A 16,366-nucleotide genomic window follows, 5' to 3' on the forward strand; every position below is an offset into this window, starting at 1 on the left:
TTTAGTAAGTACTAATTCCATGGCCTATCCTATCAAAATTAAATCGCTTGATTTTGTAAGCGATTATCGAACTATTGCCTGTATTGCTTCATTGTAAGCTATCTATATTATCGATAGTTCTGTTGGTGAACCATTAACTAACTAAAAGGGTTTGAAGATTTGTGGCATACCTACTGCCGCCATTTTGATTTTTTTTCAAAATCGCGGCCAGCCATGAAACGTATATAAATCGATAGCTGACATTAATACCAACAAAAAATATTAAAACAATGACCCTCGTAAAGTGTCAGGTTTCTGAGATAATAACCGTCAAAGTTGATCACGTGACATCCATAATTATAAGCAAGGGTATGTGTTCTCATGAATCAAGATGTTAAAAAAATAACTTTTAGAACAAATATGTATGTTGCATTGTATCTGGATATATTTTTCAACTTAATAACATATTTTGTGACCATCTATGTGTGAGTGCAGTATCGTCATTTGATTTAATATGACATTTAACATTATAGGGTAAATAAAAGTAATAGGTACCTCTTATAGGAATAATCATAAAATTAAAAATTCTCTTTACATTTATATTGTGGCATAGTTTTATGGTTACCTACTACAATTTCTCTTTGCGAAAATAGTTATATAAACCTGGATTTCTTTTTACATTGGCACAAAAGGGGAAAAAATTAAAAGTACAGTTTAGGAACAGTATTTTTATTGCCTGATAAACATTTTAAGGCATCATTCTTTTAGTATACACAATTTAAACACTTTTGAGACTACAAACACAAAAATCACATTCATAACATCAATACAAATACTAAATAACGAATAACTCGCACAGAGAGGCGTTTACTCGCAGAATCAATAACTCGATATATTCTGTGGTTCAACTATTGATAGTGGAACTGCCGATAGTTCCGCAATAGTAGGTATGTGGAGTAGATCTCTTTGTAATGACACAGTGACAGGACAGGTTGCTATAAAGTCAATAACGTGACTATGAAATACTATCGTTAGGCGATGCGATACTATAGATAACGATAATACGTACATATAATATAGGTGATTAAGCGGTGTGTTTCTTCAAAATATTTCATAATCAACATAATATATTAGTATAGCATTACTTTTATTTTTCTTCACGTTACACGTTTACCTTACGTACGCTTCGTATTTGAAAAAGTAATTTAAAGCAAAAGGAAGGCCTTTTGCTTTTTTCACTATGAGCATCGACGCCAGATCGATACGACGACACGGATCTTATTCTATCAATATATTACGCAAAGCTCAGCGCAGATGGCACTACTGGTACAACTAAGGTACACAAACATTGCCAATGGAGCTAATTTTCAATATTGTTGCAGATTTACGACCAAAAATACCTTCTACGCAATTGTGGTGCGAGTTTAAAGGAAAAAGGAAGGTTTTAGTGGATTATCCTGAAAATAATATCACTATTTTAGGTTATGTTCTACATTATTTAGTCAACTGTGGTCATAAACTGATATAAACTTGATTTTCACTGAAGATCTTACCTGTATAAAGTCCATATTTTAATAAGTCTTCACGTGTGTTCCGAGCTTCTTTTCGACCGTTTACTGGTTCGAAAATTTTACAGCGTGAGGCGTATTCCATAGTTTTTGACGTTTTTTATTATCTTATGGAAAACGATTTTCCCAATATTTCGGAACTGGAATATGCTACATTGCTGTATATTTTTGAATTTTTCAAACGAATGCTTACATAATAAAATAAAATAAATAATGAAAGGATTAATAAAGTCTCTCTCTCTCTAAAATAAACGTTTTAATCGACAAAGCAAAAGGCGGCAAAGCTTTTGTGTACCTAACATACAGTGCTGTATTCTGGCGGGATAAATGTGCGGGAGTATTACCTACTCCCTTTCTATTCGAGATACCCTATATAGACCTATTTTTTTTTCTTTTCTTCTTTGTGCCAATAAACCTATAGGTCGTTGTAATATCGATAATTATATCGAGATATTGAAATTATCGATAGTTGATAATATCAATGATTTTTGTCGATAATGTCGAAATTATTTATATTTTAATAAAAAAATATGCAGTTCACTGAATAAGTGCTTCTCACTTGTTTACATAACGTACACACAACAATGCTTCTTCTCTTTCTGCAGCAATGCTTCTAATCTTTTTGGAAATCTCCTTATCTTACTTCTTTCCATCTTAATTGAAAATTATATGCAGTGATCGACAATATCATGAAGTACCTACCTAATTTGTGTGTAATTCACAAGAAGAAAAACAAATTAAAAGAGAAACAAAAGTCATGTTTTTATTTGCTTATAAATATAAGGAAAAGCTCAAAAAGTATGTTCAAAGGACATATATAAGGTCGTGATTTATCATTTTTTCTAGGATTTGACATCGATATTAATATCGTTACAGCGCAAATATTGATAAAATATCGATATTTTAGCATCAATATTATTGGTTTGCCGATATAGCGTTGCATCGTACACTAAAGTAACAAACAAACATCACTAAAGTAAGTAAGGACGGCCATCTGCTGTTTTGTTGTTGGTTAACCTCGTTTCGTTTCGTTTGTACGTTGTGTAATAGAATCACTAATCACATATCGTTTTTATTAGTTCGCTTTTGCTATAAAAGCGTAAAGTGTTTGTTGATCATGCTCATGGAGGACGACGAAAAAAAATCTGTGTGGGATTTTTATAATAAGTGTGTAAGTGATGATGACAATGAGAAAAGAGCGCAATGTATAATTTGTAATAACGTTTACAGCTATAATTCAACAATACATAATTTAAAAACACATTTATTGAGACTTCATAAGGATATTATACCTTCTGACCTTGATCTTGGGACCTTAAATCGAAATACAACAGCTAAAGCTCCCAAAGGTCAACTTAGGAAAGAACTTTCAGAACACTCTCTGTGCGAGCATGAAGAAAAACTGGCAACTTGTAATTATTGTAAAAAACAGCTGTCTTTTAAAACTACATCTGGAAATTTGAAAACGCACTTGCGTCGCGCACACTCTTCTTTATTTTATAAATGGTTTTCGGATTATGAGGATCATGAGGTAACTCTAGAAGAAGACTCATATATTACGTTAGGTAAGTGTTTGAACTTCGCAAATAAGATAGGTACCAACCTACTTAAGTATAGTCAATTAAAAATGAGTACCTAGCTAACTAGGTAGGTACTTATATGAAAATAGACTAAAACATGTTATTCGTAAAAAAGTTACAACATTATACATTTACAAGACCTACCTACTTATTGTTTTGTCTCTTTGTGACAATTTCAAATATTATAAATTGCGATAGTGACAAAACACATTTAGTTATAGGTAGTACCCATAGACGTATTTAAAAAAAGACGGACGGAGTATGATCTAAACAAATAGTGAAGCATAGTAATGGATAATAACAGATGAACTCTGTGTGCGTGCCAGAAATGTTGCCATAATGCAGATTTTCCCCCCATGCTAGCTTTTTATATTTATTTATTTCATCTATGTATTTCATTGTCTTGTATTGTATTTCATTGATGAATATGGGTGAGAGTGTGTGCGTGCAGTACTGTCGGCCGACATACTATGGCTGCTTCTTAGCGCTGCTTTGTACAACGCCGTCCGTCTTTTTTATGCGTCCATGGTAGTACCTATGTCATAGTATGTTTTAACATTTTTATGAATAACGGGGAAAGACTATAGATATCATCATATCTTGAGTTTCTCTACGAAAGCGGAACTGCGCCGGGGCGCAGCTATTAATTATTTATAGTACCAACCTTATGTGTTAGATATTCCAAGTGTTCTACCCCTGTACCTAGTTAGGTACCAAATTTCATAACATTCGGTCCATTTTGCGTTTTTGTTATTTTAAAACATTTTATGTGCAAGAGTAACAAACTACATACACACATACATCCTCACAAACTTTCGCATTTATGTTATAAATAAGATATAATATATAGATTTGAATAGATAGATATAGAAACATAAAATAACACAACCTGTAAATGGGCTCGTTATTTCATTGATATGGTTTTTACTTGTTATTAAGACGTATTACCACTGCTGCACTGTAACTACCTGCACTGATATTTCATGTTATTTTAATGCGGGTACCGGTTACATGCCATTTGTCGGTCGTTCCCGCTTGTCACCCCCAAATTTGTCCCCGCCGTAGACGCGTGAGATTTTTTGTAAAAGAAAACCCATTCATATCGGTTTATCCCCCTGGTGTGGGAGTTTTTCTAAATATATCGAGCGGGAATTAAAGCGGTGGTGTCAACTGGGAACTAAAAATGATTTTTCGTTTCGTTTTAATTAGGTACCTAATATATCTGTAAGATACATGTGCTTATTTCTCATAGGATTTATAAAATTGTAATATTCACCCTCCGCAACTTTTATATGGCTATATCGATTTTCATGAAATGTATTGATTGTATTTTTCTGCAGCAAAATACAATCAATTACGTTTGCTGTCACTTTAAGGTACCAAGAATGTACCGCTTCCATTCCATGTGTGTAAAAATATAGCTTTGAAATTTATTTTTAATAGCGGTGACGACTGGTATATTTCCTAAGTGAAATTCCAATTCGTCACCCCAAATTACGTTACGAACGCGAATTATTTAAAAAATATACCATTCGAACAAACTTGATGGGGGTGACCAGCGGGAACAACCGGACTTTCTAAGTATTTTCGTAAATAGCCATAATTTTTACATTGCGTACCAATTCCTCATCTGCGAATTTCAGCATCGTAGTTATACATATCAAGCTCAAAAATCCGTTCAAACGCGAGTCTTAACTTGAGGGTTCCGTATCTTGATATATCCCACATTAGGTTTTTTATGCATCTATCTGTTCGACCTTCATAATCAGTTTGCTTCTAAACTATACGCACGCACGTGATTTTATAAGGATTCCATTTTTTAAACCCTAATATGTCTGATATTGAAGTAGAATAGGATGGGTCAAAAGGTTCGGCACGTAGATGCTCAAACTTTTTTTAAATTTATTTTTGAAGCGAGACACATTTACACGAAACCTTTAGCTTTACCTCCATTCTTTTTTTTCCTGATATGTTTTGCATTGCATAATATTATATATTCACTGTTTTGTAAGCATGTAGGTAGATTACAACTACAACTATCGTAATACCTACCTAATGAATACCTAAACTAACTCTTGACGGTTATAATCAGATTTAGCGTGGTATCAATGTGGCATCGCACGCCTTTCACGCGCGTCCATATATTGGACTGCACCACGATATCGTTGATGTGACTGTTTGTGACACACTGCTGTGCGGTGGCCATGCTCACTGCACCGCGATACTTTGCGCGCGTCATCTTGACAGCCGTCTATCGCGTGATCGCGACTCGCTGGGCGGGACGCGATAGTTGTGTCGTACCGCGCGGGGTTTTTACGTAGTTGAGTGAGTTTACACGTAGATAACACGTCGCGCCTGACTCGACGGAATTCTTGAATTTATCGAACGTCGGCATTGTTGTTTTTTGGTGAGAGCAAACGGTTTGTACCGAGGAAATATTTACGACATGATAATAAAAACTAATCTTTCCAATGCCAGTTATCAGCCATTTTTGGGTTGCCAGCAATTTTTATCGAAATATAGTATTTTTGGATTCAATAGATATATATATATATATATATAAGTGTCTATTGAATCCAAAAATACTATATTATATATATATATATATATATATATATATATATATATATATATATATATATATATATATATATATTACTGAATTTTCACTTGATACGAAGCTCACCAAAGTAGGGTATGCGACGAACCATCGTGTCGAATCGACGCGTTGATTCGGCACTATTCGGCATGGCAGATGTGCTGTATTCCGTGGCTGTACTGCACATCTAGGTACCAACGAAGATTGGCATTGCTTACTTCAACGATTGCTTAGAAGTTTGTAGTTTTGTATACAAAATTTCTACTTACCTAGGCAATGTATCTTTTTCTGTACCAAATTATACATATAGACTTTACTAGTACATATATTTATTATATTTTTCATAATTATTAAATATAATACTAGGTGATGCCCGCGACTTCGTCCGCGTGGCCGAACATTTTGTGGGAAGGACTTCTTACCAAAAATTGTTCGGCAAATTAAATTTCGAAGAAATTCCAGATCTTCGATTTTTATACATCAACAGGCTGAAAAACTTTTGTTACGGCGTCATTTTTATATTTCCTATAGTTTCGTTGGACCATCATGGGTCTGCATCAGGTGTTCTAGATCTTCAATTTTTATACCTCTACAGAAAATGCTCATCGGACTGAACAACTTTTATTAAGGCGTCATTTCTATATTACCTGTAGTTTAGCTGTGCCACCTTGGGTCTGCATAAGGTATTCCAGATCTTCGATATTTTTACCTCAACAGAAAATGCTCATCAGGCTGAACAACTTTTGTTAAGGCGTCATTTCTATATGTCCTATAGTTTATATGGATCATCATGGGTATGCATCAGGTGTTCTAGATCTTCGATTTTTATACCTCAACAGAAAATGCTCATCAGACTGAACAACTTTTGTTAGGGCGTCATTTCTATATTTCCTATAGTTATATATCATAGTACTCCATAAGGTGTTCCAGTTTTCAAAATCATTTATACCTTATATGTTGCCCAGGCTTAATAGCTATACAACAAAAAAGTTTCATTCAAATCCGTCCAGTAGTTCCGAAGATTAACGTGTACAAACAGACAAATATATAGACAGTTTTTCAAATTCTTTCTCTGTTACTATGACTCTATCGCCTAATTTTGTTTTTATGTAAATATATTCAATGTACAGGTTTTTTTTTCTACTGTTTTATTAAATGTATTGATTACCCACAAATACAGTACAGAATACACAAAAACACCATGACAAACGCCGCCGTAGAACGATTAATAGAGTATGTTAAGCAGCATCCCTGTTTATACGATTCATCCCATAAGGAATACAAGAATGTTGCGACAAAAAATGAAATTTGGGAAGCCATCGGCAGGGAGTTAGATACTACCGGTGAGTTTTACTTATTAATATATAATAATAGTTAATTCTGCAAATAATGCCTTATTCTCACTTGCTTTTATTAAAACAAACATTATTTGACAATATTAATATTAGGTACATATTATATTTATACATGTACATATTATTATTCATATTATTAATATTGTCAAAACTAGATAATATTTTTCTTTCAATTTTGAACATACAGACTCCAGAATTTATATTCTAATTGTTTATTCCTGTATGTTCGTAGTTACTATTATTATAAGAATCCGTCGATCGAATACTTTCTGAGAACGTACCTATTTAACAAGTTGAGATGGACTTTTTAAAACAGCTAAATGCCTATTATTAAGTACCTATAATAATGGGTATTTACCTGATTGTAGCTAAATATTACATAATATAATATATATACTAAATTACCGAGTACCTATAATAATTCCATCTTTTTCATAGGAGATTTTGTCAAGAACAAATGGAAAACGCTTCGAGATGGTTTCACGAAGAATAAGAAACAGCTTAAAGAAAAGACTTTAATGAAAACTTATACTTGGGCGCCACAACTCGCTTTTCTAGAGAACTACCTTCAGAAACAAACAACAATAGACTTGACGCCATCGTCGCCGGTAACCATAGATTTCGATCCTTTTGCTTCGATAGATAATAATGAGACATCTTCAGACAAAGGTAAGATGATTGATGAATTAATCGAATGGATGGAATTAAATTTTCTCTTAAAAATCAACTCAAAATCAAAGTTGGAACAGTATAAATATTGTTCAAGAAATCTTCAGAGATAATTTTATTTTCGGGTTAATTTTGTCTTTTCGTTCAGAATTGCCGGTAGAGGATACAGTGCCCATCGACAAAACATCTACAATCCCAAGAAGAAAATCAACTAAACGAAAGATATCGGAAGACGAAGACGACATTACCAGAATAATTGACTTTTTGAGTAAAAAAAAGAATAAAGATGATGCAATCAGTCATCTATTTTTAAGCTACGCAGAAACCTTCAGGAAATTCCCAGTGAATGAACAAATTACACTCAAAGTTCAACTAGCAAAGTTATTTTCGCATGCCGAATTAAAGTTCGTTTCTAATGTTGATAAGAACAAATTTATTTTACCGACTAACGAAGAGGACCTATTGCAGGTTAGTAATATGCATAGGTAGACGAAACAGGGCGAACATAACTATTATTGTGTTGTTTGATTACTGATTATTGTTTATGTATTTAACAATTGTGATGTAACAACGGTGTATTCTGATTTTACCTAAAAAGTGGTTCGTTTCAGACGGAAGATGAAGAAATGAATCAGCAGCGTCGTGTGAAGACAGAAACTGAAGACGCTCAATATGTAAGGACCTTACATTAGATTAAGTTAATTACAACAATTCTCACTCTAAGCAATATTATGTAGGATAAAAAAGTATGTCTAGGTATCCTACATACATACTATATCAGACCAGTTTTATTGTATATCTATACAATAAACCTGGTCTGATATAGTATATACAGGCCAGGTTCTGTCTACCCTATTAAACGAAATTTAATCAATATCCGTCGAGTAGTTATACAATATAGTTAAAAATGAAGCCAATTATTGATTGAGAGTAGCATAACCCAAGATTAGGCTAAATAATATTTTGATGGTATGGGCTGAAACTTGAAGGGAGACAGAGAATTTACTCCTACCTAATCAAAAGGTACGGAAACAAGTGTAGTGTGAATGTTCAGTGCTAGTTAATTAAAGAAATACATTGAATGATCAAGGCCATTAGAAAACAAGTAAAATCATTAAATGTTCACTAACTAAACATACCTATTCATTATTATATATTTGGCTATAATGTTAAGCAAGTCTAGACCTTAAAGTTAGCCAGCGATAGTTATACAAGTAAAGTGATCGCGATTGCTATGTGAGACTATACAACAATAAGGGAACTAAATTACACGGTTCTAAGTCATCCATCTTGTGAGGCCGGTACAGCATGTCAGTCTCTTCCACTTGTAATGTTAACCGGTCTGTTACTTCTTCAAATTCGATTTGTCATGATTTCATTAGTGAAAAAAGTTTTCTTCTGTAACACTACTTTGATACATGTATTTTCTTAAATACATACCTATTTGACAAACGTCTGAACGCTAGACTTTATTTAATGTTGTCAAACAAAAAGTAACCTAGTCCTAATATTATAAATGCGAAAGTTTGTGAGGATGGGTGTATGTATGTTTGTTACTCTTTCACGCAAAATCTACTGGACCGGTTGTTATGAAATTTGAGTAGTTTTTTTATCCCGAAATTCTCACGGGAGCGAGGCCCCGGGGCGTAGCTAGTAATAAGATTTTTAAAAATCATAAATTAATTACAGTGCACAAATGAAGAACCACTGGAGAATATTCATGATCAACGCACAGAAATGAAAAGTGAGCCAAGGGAAATCGAAGACGTAAGTTGTACACATTTTTTAAGTCACAGGTTGGGATTTGGGAAGTGGGTAGAAAAAGTCAGATGGCCGTCCAAAAGTACATCACGAAAGAAGTCCAGGAAACGTGCCGCTACTATCGATGACAATTTTTAGAGCGACAAGCCAAAATAAGTGACATCAACAAGTAAGGAAAGTGACGAGTAAACGGTGGTTGTTCTAAGGCTTAATGCGGGTTCACTTCTCACCATCGAATCTATTCATAAGACGCAGCGAACTAATCACATTACAAAGTAGTTGTTGCATCTTAATGGCGCAATGTGATTGGTTCGGTTCGACTCGATGGTGAGATGTAAATAGCAAACCCGCGCTAACCCGTCAGCTGTTGACCTGATGCCGGCTAAACACTATCGCCGAATACAGATGTCGACGCGAAAATTGAACATTGCGTAGTTTGCATGAGTGCTTTTTTTAGCTTTTCTATTTACCGCAATGTATTCCGAATTCGCCAAAGTTAAGTGAACTGTATCGCGAAAATGTATTGCCGGCTTGACATTGTGTAAAGAATAATATTTTTGTGTGATTGATGATTTTCTTGATATTTGTTTTGCAGAATGATCATTTATTATCAAAACAACTCCGAGACAAAGCAGACGAGTTAAAAAAAGCGAATGAACAACTATTTAGCCTTAACGAAGAGTTAGAAAGATTGAAAACTAGAAACTTTGCTCTAGAAACTAGAAATGCAAACTTAGAAGCTGCAATGGCTGATCTTAAGATGAGACTGAATAATCTAGTTTAAATCTAAAATTAATTAAATATTTTACAAGGAAGAAATAAAATAATCGATTTTACAGCTAAAACACTTGTAAAAATAAAAAAATATGTTTAAAAATGAATGATTTTTATTAATGCGTCTCCACCACATGTTCCTCAACTAGATACGGTTGATTTCTAGTACTCTGTAATCCGTTATCTGTTATCGAGATCGCGTATCCGTTACTCGAATCAGAACCTTTCTGCTGCTGCTGCGTATCATACGTTAGCTTCGCTGTCATGACTTGTTTCAGAAAATCTATTTGTAATTGACTTGAAAGTTCTTTTGGTAATTGTTTCATTAATGAAATCAAATATTTTCCAAACTGGTTTAGACTGTCATTCTTTTTCCGAACATATCGCTTCTGAAAAGTTATTTCGTCGGAACTAGTACTGGCGTCACTATGACCAGTATCTTCTAATATTACTTTTCTGTGCTTTTTCTCTTCCCTTTCTAGTTTTCTCTTTTTATTTCTCCTTTCTACGTAGTCGTCTTCAAAATCGTCTATGAAGACTGAATTAATATCGAGGGTGGGCTGGAAAGTATTAAAAATTTTCTGTAACACATTAATGTTAGATATATCATAATAGGTACGAATACATAGACAAAAAGCAATTATAATAGTGGCATAATTTCAGTAAAAATTTACCACTTAATTTGCCCATTTGCAAACCTGACATTTACCAGAGATTTTTAGACTGTATATTCCTGAAATCACTTAAGATCATTTTTACTCAGACCCTAATGAGAAAATTGCAAAAGTTCCAAAAAGGTTTAGTCTATGTAACGTTCAAGTTGCAAAATAACTCTTTTCTCTGGGGATTGTCTAAGGGAATTTCTCGAATAAGTTGTTCGTATTCGTGATAAATTGAGTCTCCCATGTTTAGTATTCTCTTAAACTCTTTTGTGCCAAAATATGTAATGTTACAGTCTAGACTTTCTTTCTACATGGTCCACACTATGAATTTCAATATGGTCTTCACTGGTTTATAAAAATGTATTATATAATTTTCGGTATGTGTGTTTCATATCCTCTGATTAGCAATTCACTCAATGAATACATACTTATACATAAATAATTTTCACTAAAGTAGAACAATGTTTGTTCATTAGTTTGAATTGCAATTTCACATACCTGATCCTCCAAATCATCGTCGTCGTCGTCCTTCTGAAGATGTTCTGATTTTGTTTCCTCTATCTCATATAGTTTCCCATCACTAGATAATATTACTCGTTTATCCTGTAATGGAAATGAAAACACATAAAATGACCATCATTCAATGTATGTTGGAAATTGTATAAAAACTTGTAAAAATGAGGCCATTTCATGATTACTACTAAGTAAATTTATTATGACAATATTTGAGTTTGTTTCCAAAGCTCCAAATAAAAAAAACAATAACTTCTTACATCATTTTCAAATTTCAAATTTGGATGTTTTCTATTCAAATGCTTCTTCAGATTGCTGGTAGAAGACTTGTAAGACAGTTGTTTCTTACAAACTAAACACATAGCAAGCTTCTCTATGAGGTCCAATTTCTTGTAATAATTCCATATTGATGAATGAATAGTGTCTCTTAGGGAGTGCTGTTTCGTATGTGGATTACTAGACCTAATAAATAACAAATTAAAAATTATGTACAAATGGTGATCTTAATGCCATCATTCACTTCCAGAAGGCCATATAATTATATCATACAGAAATAGCAGGTTGTGCAATAAAATGCAACTACTAAATAGAAAATTAACTCACTTAATTTGTATGTTTTGTGAAAAGGAAGTTGTCTGTAAATGATAGCTAAAATAATCTTTCTCAATCTCATTAAACACTGACCTATCAAGCTGGTTGGTTATGTGGACAAAGTGCTTTCTCCGTACATGTTTCATGAGGTTACTAACAGAGCTCCAGTATGAGCAATCACATGAGCATAGCTTACAAGTTGCCACTCGGTGTTTGCTGTCCTTTACATCAAAGAACTCCCATGCTAGGCTTGAATTTGAACGTTTGGGTCTGGCACTGTAATTTAAATTTATAGACAAGATACTAAAATAATAATGGATAATAAGTGACAGTTTGTGAAAATGCAACAAAATATTTTGTATTCAACAGTCCAATTTTTTAAAGTACTAACTAGCTATTATCTATCTATATCTTCACTGGTATTACATAGGGCATTATCCTAACTAATATTATATAAAAATGCAAAAATAAGTTTGTTACCTCTTCACACATTATCTACTGGACCAATTGTTATGAAATTTGGTACATAGGTAGAAAATAACCTGGAATGACACATAAGGTAACACCCACAGGAGCCAAGCCCAAGGGTGCAGCTAGTATATTATAAAGAAGGGGGAACGGGTGAAATTATCCCAGAATGAGGACTGATCGCTGGTTTGCTGACTGTTCTGGTGGACTTTTTCTGGTGTCGCAAAACAGATACTTATTATAATCCTACTAATTATAAATGCGAAAGTTTGTGAGGATGTGTGTAAGTATGTTATGTATGTTTGTTACTCTTTTACACAAGATCTACTGGACGGATTGTTATGAAATTTAGTACACGGGTAGAATATAACCTCGAATAACACATAGGTCTATATACATATATTTTCAGAAAATCCCGGGGCGAAGTAAATAATAAACACGCAACCCAAAACATCTCAGTCACATACTGGTACATATGCATAATAAATTGTACTGGCCTAAGCTTTTCACAACTATAAAGTAATCTTACTTTATAGTTCTGAAATTTTAAGCTTAGGTACGCAATGAAAAATAACTTACAGCTTGTCATCTAAGAATTCCTCAAATTCTTCATTATTAGATTCCTCATCATCACTTTCTTTGTTTATCGCTGTATCAGACTCGCCCCTGTCAAATTTAGTTTTAAACTTTCATGAAATTTTATTTACAAAGTGGTTCTTGTTTGAATGAAGATTTTATAGGAAGGTAACTAGTTAGATATTTTATTGTTTCTAAACAATAAAAATTTGGTAGGTAGGTAACTATCCCTTCCCTTCCTTATAAAAAAGCATGCTAATGATACTTAGATACTAAGGATTTCATTAGGTTTGTCACAGGTATTTCGGACTGGAGCTAGTATGGATTTTGCAACTTCAAAATACGTACCCATTCGACTCCATCGTCCTTGTTTGTACGATGTATGTACGATCAAAGACAATGTAATGAAAGAAATAAAGATGACGATCAAAGAAACTCAAAGTTTTTAGCAGTGAGGTCTCAAATACTATCGATGGCTCCGCGCGGGGCCCTTTCTAAATCTAGATGGCTCCACTGGGTTCCACAAATCCCGCCTCACCCCCTTCTAAATCTATGCGTCTAAAAATCGGCATCATTTGACTTTTACTAATGCACAGATATTAGAATATAGGTACTTAACTGTGTGTATGTATTCCATAATAATCAAAGACCTAGAAAACTGACAACGGATGAGTGAAGGGGTACGTGATAGGGACAAAAGATCTCAGTGCTCTGTCTCGTATCTTCTCATGTGTTTCTAATAATCACATTTCTTTCTTGTATGAGCTAAATGAAGGGAAATGGAATACCTATATCCTATATTTAACAAAAATAGTCATCTGTATTACATAAGGCATAATTCCAACTAATATTATAAATGCGAAAGTAAGTTTCTTTGTTTCTTATCTCACGCATTATCTTATTGTATTAAATTTTGGTAGAAGATTTTATTCTCTACTTCTACCAAAATTCAATACAAAATACAAACTACCTGGAACTAACTGGAATAATACATAGGGCACTTTTTATCCAAAAAAAAGGAACGAATCTCCGGGGTGCAGCTAGTAAGTAAAAGATCACTCTAGATACATTATATAAGTACATATTACTAGGTAGGTACTCAACTCAACCAATGACTCATATTGTGAATGCGCAATGAATGTCATACACATGTCCTGTAAAATAGAAAGGGAGCTAGTAGGTACATTGTGGTAAATTTCAGAACTCTTTATTATGTACACAGATGACAATTCTGAAGACGAGGCAAATAACTTTGCCAACGTATACTCATGTTTCGAGAAGGAAATCGGTGGACAAATGCACTGTATGTTGTGCAGAGCCAGTGTGTCAAACAACGAGGGGGATTTGAGAAGGCACTTAAAGAAACATCCAAAAGTATTGGGTGAGCTGCAGGTGAGATAAAATTTGTCTCATATTATCTTCAGTCATAGGATTTGTAAGCGGTTGTCGTCTAGTAGGGAAAACTTCCGCCGACCGGTGCGAACCGACAGGTTGGAATCCTACTCGTGCGTGCCACATGAGAGCTATTTAGATGTTCTGGAGCCAGCACTACCAAGAACTTTTTTATGAAAGTTATATTGCTATCTCTTTCATTTGTAGTCCGATCTATACTGCTATTTCATGGCGATATTCGTACGGTCTTTGCCAGTTGCTTTTAGGAAACGAGGCGTATAACTGTGCGCGTTTCAATTACGAAACGTGTCATCTGGCTGAATTACTCTGCAACGCAATGCAGGTACCACGCAGGTCCCGAGCTACTAACCGAGATTCGTGCCCACGGTACCCATTAGATGAAGACTATTTCAACAGAAAACACATATATGTGACTCTGCACCATGGAATTAGTAGGTACTCCTAATACCTACTAATTCCATGCTCTGCACATCATAACGTCTGACATTGTGTCACAAACGTATATTCGTGCGCGTTTGCGTATAAGCGATGTGCCTATATACTTGCAATCGGTTTACTTTGATGCTAAGCTATAGTGCATATTTTAAATAAAACCGCAGTCATCCATCGCCATATACCTAATACATTCATGTGCATTAGTTTCATACCTATGTTGTTTTCATTTTAGGATTTAGACGTTCTTCTCCAGGATAATGACGACGAAAAAACAGAACCATATACAGAAGTAATTTATCTTGACGAAGGAAACATCAAACTGCCTAAAATAGATAAGAATAAATGGCAAAGTGATACTTCAAAAAAATGTCAGGATGGAAAAAACATACAAAAATCAAACAAAAAGAAAAGAAGGCGCGAGAGTTTATCATCTGAAGATCAACCTATTGAAAAGAGAAAACAATATAATGAAATTAGAAAATTTGGCGAATATATTATGTGTTTATTGGAAAAGTTACCTCAAGATGTGTGTATGAGAATGCAAATGAATATAGTGAACATGATAATGAACGCAAATTTAACTAAGAAACATGTAAATGTTTCAACAGAAACTGTTCCAATTAATATTCAGTCTATTCCAACAGAATATTACGTATTAGAAAATCATTCGCAAACAAGTTCCAAATCGCCGATACAGTGTCCAAGTACCGAAACAGTTTCTAATGCTAATAATACATGTCCAAATCAAAGTTTTTCTATAACTACAGCTTCTAACGCCACAAATGATGTCAGTTATATTGACAAAACAATAAATACACACAATAAATAGATTAACATCCTTCCTGGCCATCATACCGGACTGCTAAACTTGAGGTCCCATGTTCGATGCCCGGTAAGGTCAAGATGGAAAATGATCATTATCAGATAGACCTTGGTCTTGGAGGTTTTTCTATAAGTTATATATAGATAGAATAGAATAAAGTATCGTTGAGTTAATATACCATAACACAAGTCTCGAACTTACTTGGCTAACTCAATCAGTGTGGTTTGTCCCTGTATATTTATTAATTGTCACCAACTTTAGAGTGCCGCCGTGCCACAAAAAGTAAAAAATAAATCTTTCAAGGGATAAGTCCGCCGTTGCTAATGCTTTTTCTGTCGGTCTCATATAGCTGTAAAAATATATTATTATAAAATAATATATGTATATTATAATGTACATATATTAGTTATACTATACATATATGACTTATAAATTAAGGAAATGATAAATTATGTAGATGAGTTTTTTAGGAGTCCAAACAGATATAAAAAACGGAAGTAGAGGCCAATCTGATAGTTTCCGAATTCGTATTCTGAAATCGGAAACCGAAATGTGTGCGGCCGCGACAACTGTTTAATATTTAGATATAAAACGTACATG

At 33.9% G+C, this 16,366-nt stretch overlaps 2 protein-coding genes across 8 annotated transcripts; one reads left to right on the plus strand and one right to left on the minus strand.

Annotated features, from left to right (window-relative positions):
* The first annotated feature begins 2,517 nt into the window (after positions 1–2,517).
* Positions 2,518–15,949, plus strand: LOC128678655 (uncharacterized). 6 transcript variants are annotated; one of them, XM_053760370.2, is made up of 7 exons: positions 2,518–3,112; positions 6,907–7,069; positions 7,520–7,750; positions 7,899–8,218; positions 8,362–8,424; positions 9,440–9,517; positions 10,107–10,388. In XM_053760370.2, exons 2-7 carry the CDS (start codon positions 6,928–6,930, stop codon positions 10,293–10,295), a joined length of 1,023 nt encoding a protein of 340 aa, XP_053616345.1. In that variant the 5' UTR covers positions 2,518–3,112; positions 6,907–6,927; the 3' UTR covers positions 10,296–10,388. The 6 variants fall into 6 exon arrangements, with proteins under 6 accessions (XP_053616345.1, XP_053616325.1, XP_053616375.1 ...); XM_053760400.1 differs by having other exon boundaries at positions 2,977–3,112; positions 6,912–7,069; XM_053760378.1 differs by lacking the exon at positions 2,518–3,112 and adding an exon at positions 5,452–5,547.
* LOC128678692 (uncharacterized) lies at positions 10,381–14,249 on the minus strand. Of its 2 annotated transcripts, none has more exons than XM_053760423.2 (6): positions 14,200–14,249; positions 13,099–13,185; positions 12,145–12,327; positions 11,721–11,922; positions 11,446–11,550; positions 10,381–10,845 (listed from the first exon to the last, which is right to left on the minus strand). In XM_053760423.2, exons 1-6 carry the CDS (start codon positions 14,244–14,246, stop codon positions 10,402–10,404), a joined length of 1,068 nt encoding a protein of 355 aa, XP_053616398.1. In that variant the 5' UTR covers positions 14,247–14,249; the 3' UTR covers positions 10,381–10,401. The 2 variants fall into 2 exon arrangements, with proteins under 2 accessions (XP_053616398.1, XP_053616407.1); XM_053760432.2 differs by lacking the exon at positions 14,200–14,249 and adding an exon at positions 13,444–13,648.
* Positions 15,950–16,366: the final 417 nt, after the last annotated feature.

The sequence above is a fragment of the Plodia interpunctella genome, chromosome 2, assembly GCF_027563975.2.
Source record: "Plodia interpunctella isolate USDA-ARS_2022_Savannah chromosome 2, ilPloInte3.2, whole genome shotgun sequence".
NCBI lineage: Eukaryota > Metazoa > Arthropoda > Insecta > Lepidoptera > Pyralidae > Plodia > Plodia interpunctella.